This window comes from Limulus polyphemus, unplaced genomic scaffold (assembly GCF_000517525.1).
Source record: "Limulus polyphemus unplaced genomic scaffold, Limulus_polyphemus-2.1.2 Scaffold5096, whole genome shotgun sequence".
In the NCBI taxonomy this organism is placed as follows: domain Eukaryota; kingdom Metazoa; phylum Arthropoda; class Merostomata; order Xiphosura; family Limulidae; genus Limulus; species Limulus polyphemus.
This window is the reverse complement of record NW_013670706.1, coordinates 34,509-39,655: the sequence shown is the minus strand read 5'-3', so window position 1 is coordinate 39,655 and position 5,147 is coordinate 34,509. Positions and strand designations below refer to the sequence as shown.

At 35.2% G+C, this 5,147-nt stretch overlaps 1 protein-coding gene across 1 annotated transcript in view; it reads right to left on the bottom strand.

Moving 5' to 3' along the window:
- The window catches only part of LOC106472117, a 41,255-nt gene that overhangs the window by 22,866 nt on the left and 13,242 nt on the right, over positions 1-5,147 (bottom strand). The window contains exon 4 of the mRNA XM_022400722.1: positions 2,570-2,706. Within this exon, the coding sequence (XP_022256430.1) occupies positions 2,570-2,706 (137 nt within the window). The remainder of the gene's footprint in view (positions 1-2,569; positions 2,707-5,147) is intronic.

Below are 5,147 nucleotides of genomic sequence, written 5' to 3'. Positions count from 1 at the left end.
AAATCACAATTATAAACTGTAGTCACATTTGAAAAAAAAAAAAATACATGTCTAATCAATGGAGTGCTTATAGAGAAAGTAAGGATTGAGTGGGAATAGCAGAGGGAGCTAACTGCCCCAGTATAGGTGGCGCAATACTATTGGTGGAGAGTAGTCACAGAAATGGCACAAAATTGATAGGGTATAGAGACTGGTGTGCTGATCACAAAATTGTTTTTAGTAATGCTTAAGAGGGTAGAAGAAGATTAAGATAGCTTTGTTGAGTGTAGGTAATACCATATCAGAATTAAGTAATTTATTGACCAATCCTTCATCTATGTCATTGACTTGTGACATTAATCCAGTTTAACTTAATTCCATTTATAACAACCCTCTGGTTTTTTTCATTCAGCCACTCTTCCATCCAATTAGCTAACTTATCCCCCACACCTGTAAACATAATTATTATTTACAAGTCTTTTATATGGCACCTTGTGAAATGCTTTCTGAAAATCCAGATACACCAAGTTTACACCCTTACTCTCATCTATTTAAGCAGCAACTTTTTAAAGAATGTCAAAAGATTTGTAAGGCAAAACTTTCCCTTATCCATGTTGACTATCCAATAAAATTCTAAACTTTTATAAGACTTTCCAAAACTTTCCCCACAACTTATATTAGATTAATATGCCTATAATTACTGGGACACTTTTTATCATCTCCCTTGATAAGAGGAGTAGCATTAGCCAACTTCCAACCCTCTGGCACCTGACCCACAATTCAAAAATTTACAAAAAATATAGTAGCAAGTGACTCATATAGCTAATCTTTAACCTCCTTCAAACCCCTGTGGAAATATTATATAGTCCAGGAGCCTTATTGTTCTTTAAACTTCCCAATTTTTTCTTAACAAGTTCAGAATTAATGTGATCCTCTTGTTTGAAATTGTTCAAGATGAGAAATATTGTTTAAACTTTATTTATAGAAACTGAAGAAAAATCTAAATTTAATAACCCAGTCATCTCATAACCATCACATATGAGTCTTCCTTTATCATCCCTCGGAGGTTCTACCCATATTCCAACATTTTGTTTACCTTTACTGTAAATTTTTAACCAACCTTTCTTCATACATCCTTTTTGATGTCCTAATTTCAACATTTGATCTTCTGTTATCTTCTAAATCTCCCATCATACCAGTCAATTTAAATTTCTTAAATTTGTGATGCTTTTCTTATATTTTATTCCTTATACCTTTTGTGAGCTAACCTGGTTTTTTACTTGCAGCCACCCTTTTATTTCTCTATAGAATATATTTATCTTGAATATTTAAACATTTTCCACATTTAATAAGTCTCCAAATAACTCAGCTGCCCAATTCACAACAGATAACACTGAGCAACAACAACAAAAATTGTCTCTGCTACCAGAAAAAATGCAACTTTTTCTGAATATCTTGACACTGCTGATTCTAAAAGTAATGTTGAGAATTACTGATCACCTCTAGTTTTAGTCATGATAGATTTATTCAAAATATTCTTATATATTATGATTGCCATGCATCAAATTCTTTCTGATTGAGTACTGAGTATTGAGTGGATGTGGCACTGGAAGAACATCCCAATGAGGTACTGGTTTTATTGCAGATGAAATATCTTGATATTTAATGTACTATTTAGTTTTGCCTGAATATCCAGAAACATTAGTCATGCAAAAATATCAGTCAGTTAGATGATCTTTGGCTCATGCCATATCATGGGAATTGCAAATGACATACTTGCTCTCTTCTTATTCATCCACTGAGTTAAGCCAGATATGCAAACTGTACAACACACGTGTAGAGCCCAATGTTTTTCTTGGTCACCAATTTTACACCCAAAATAGTAGAAGTAAGCTACTTTTAACTTGTGAGTGATGTTTTTCCTTCGTGAAACTGCAATATATTTTCCACAAATGTAGAAGAAACTGTTTGGGTGATCTTTGCACTTTCGGCCTTTACTTGAACTGGACAGCATTTCAAATGATTTTCTAAATAATATTAAATAACTCCTGTTTACAGAACTAGAGTTTAAGAGATTAAAAAAAACAAAGTTTTGCAGAATTTGATTATATTGTGGGTATGATGCGAGGAAGAAGATCAGGCTTTGTTTAGACTGTGCATGGAGCAAGGCAAAGTGACCAACTGAGTGAGAGGCAACTGAGAGAGAGGAATCTGACTCCACTATCTTTTTATGCTTGGTTAAAGGACTTGTACATGAGGGTTTTGTGGAACAGGTGAGTATGGGAAAGAAGTAAAAGTAGTGCAATTCCTTACAATGATACCGAGAACAAATAGCATGAACAATATATTCAGAATTTTACACCAATACAATACAGTCAATGTTTGAAGTATTCAAAAATGTCTTTTACCCATTAAACTGTCCGAGTAAACTTAATTTTATAGCATAAATCTATTATATTGCTTTGAGTGCATGGTATTTCACATAGTGCTAATAAAATATTGAGATATTACAATACCACAAAATTTAGAGGTGATGGACAAATTCCGACTACATTTTTGAAATCAGCGCCATCAAATTATCCCAACTCACCATCCCATCAAAATTTGATTTTTGAAATTTGTAACCAAAATATTATTCCTGACCTCCATATGAAGCAAAATACTGAACCTAATTGGGCAATGATCATTTGCACTCAGATGTTCTGCAACTTCCACCCTCAACAATTTCTATATTTGAAGTTAACAATAAATCTAAAATAGCATTGTTTCTAGTATGTTCCTTGACCAATTAGTAAAGAAAACCATCTTGAACAGTTTCCAAAAACCTTTCTCCCTCATGGTTTGACTCTAACATTTCCCAATCTATATGACTGAAATTAAAATAATGATTATGACCTCACTAACAGCCAAAGTCTGTAACGTTTCTCATTAACTTCATCAATATCATATGGTGGTCTGCAACAAATTCCCACTAAAAGCATTTTCCACTAATAGAAATCCAAGTGTACTCAATCTCCTTGATATTATATTTGATATTCTTAACTTCAACAGGATGTAACTCACATTTACATATATAAAGCCACTTCTTCCCCTCCCTCTCTTTAGTACTCTATCCCTATTAAATAATCTATAACCCCGTAATTCAAAGAAATGTCTGTCACCAAAATCGTCTACATTTAACCATGTTCCAATTATTCCCATTATATCAAAATCCTTCATTCCTACCAGCACTCTAGAGTAATCTATTTTATTTCTTATACTTCTAGCATTACAATAGTAAAAATTAAGCTTACCCTTAGAGCTACTTCTAGACTCATTTCCTATGCTAAACTTTTCTCTACATCAAATCTGAACCAATATTATGAGTAAGCTCCTACGTAGGCTGGTGCCACTCCTACTGACATCTAAGAAAAAAACATCCAGGAACCCGGGTAGGAGGGCCCTCAACTTTGCCCTCTTCTCCAAGAGTGGAGGAAGTCACTCTAACACTCTGAAGGAAAAACCTCTGTCCACCACCCCAGTGACTGGAAACTGGGTGTGGTAAGGACTCCCGAGCTCCATTAGTAGAATTTGTGGGCAAAGCGTGTTGGGGAGCCCTGAGGAACAGTGCAATAGGTGAACCAAGTTCTCTAAATTTTTAAAAGCAAACCAACCTCAAGTTAATCAATCCAAAGATCGGCAGGATGGGAAGGATCCTCTTATGCTTTACTCATGATAGTCCATGAGTGGTGGTCCAGCACAGAACAGTAATACCGCCTCGTCATGTCCTATGGAACACCTCATTTCTACAGATCCTGTTGCAACCTGTATAAAGTATATTGAATTAGTGGTTGCTACTGCAGAATTGGTTTGACAGAAGCACACCTATCTGGGCAACACTCACCACAGAGTAAGATCCTGTAAAAACAAGGTAAGAGACCCTGAAAGGTTGCAAAGAAAATACTCACCCCTCTGTATAATGTAACAGAAATGGTCAAGATAGCTACAGGGGGTAGGCAAAAACCGTCAGATGAAGAGACTGCCAGATCATGCAAATAATGTGTGTGAGATAAAAGTATTTGGGGAGATCCACATACCAGTTCACACAATGATCTCCAGCGGGCAATTCAACCAGGCCATTAAGGACAGAGAAATATGACAGATTTGATCAGATGTGACTTGCAGAAGATTCCTCACCTTCATAGAAAAACCAGAATATAAAGTCATTATCTAGCATCTCTAAAGGCACTAGTGCAGGCAACAAAACCTTCAAGACCCTCAATAAACATGACCAAGACTGAAATCTGATTAGACATAGAAGTGAGAAGTAGGGATCAGATGAATTGGTGAACAGGACTGAACTCTTTTCCTGTCTGACAAGATGTTGGGTAACAAGAACTGGTCTGAGGACTTATAGAGGAGGATAAAGCAGCCTGTGGACAAACAGCACAAATCACTCCAATCAGTGATGTCCATAGGTCAGCAGCCATGAAAAATAACCCTTCAGGTAAGGGGATACATGGCATACAATAGTCAGGTCAGAAACTGGTGTTGAGAAAGATGATGTACTTTAACTGTAATATACTTGTTAGATAACAGGAATGGTCATTTGGGACCAAGAGCCCATATCAATTTGAGGAATCTGGAGATTACTGGAGACAAAAGAAATATATAGTCACTATAATTGAATGGTAGTTGATAAGGCCATCCTAACCCTTTCGAGACAGGTCACGGTTATGTCATCTCATTTGTTGACTCGCATTCAAAATTTTATTGAACTACTATTTCATGAATTTATGTCAATAAGTTTGGTATCAAACTGTAGTTTATAATTCAAATTTTAGTACTATATATTACTCAATTTCTTAAATTAAAAGTAAATATTAAAGAAATACAGATAAACATCGATTTTTGTGTGTCACATGGTATGTTGAATGCAGCATTGGTTAAAATTAGATGTTTGTGAAGTCAAAATACTAAGTCTATAGTTTCGAACAAATTAGAAACTCAGATTACCAATATTGACAGGTTACAATATAAAATAAGAGCTTCTTATCTTTTTAATTTCCTAAGATATTGCTCATGTAATAAAGCAAACACAGTGGCACCCCACCCACCTCTGTCCATTTTTGGAAATGTTCCCTTATATACACTTACTTCATATATGACATGAATAACCAATTGGAAAG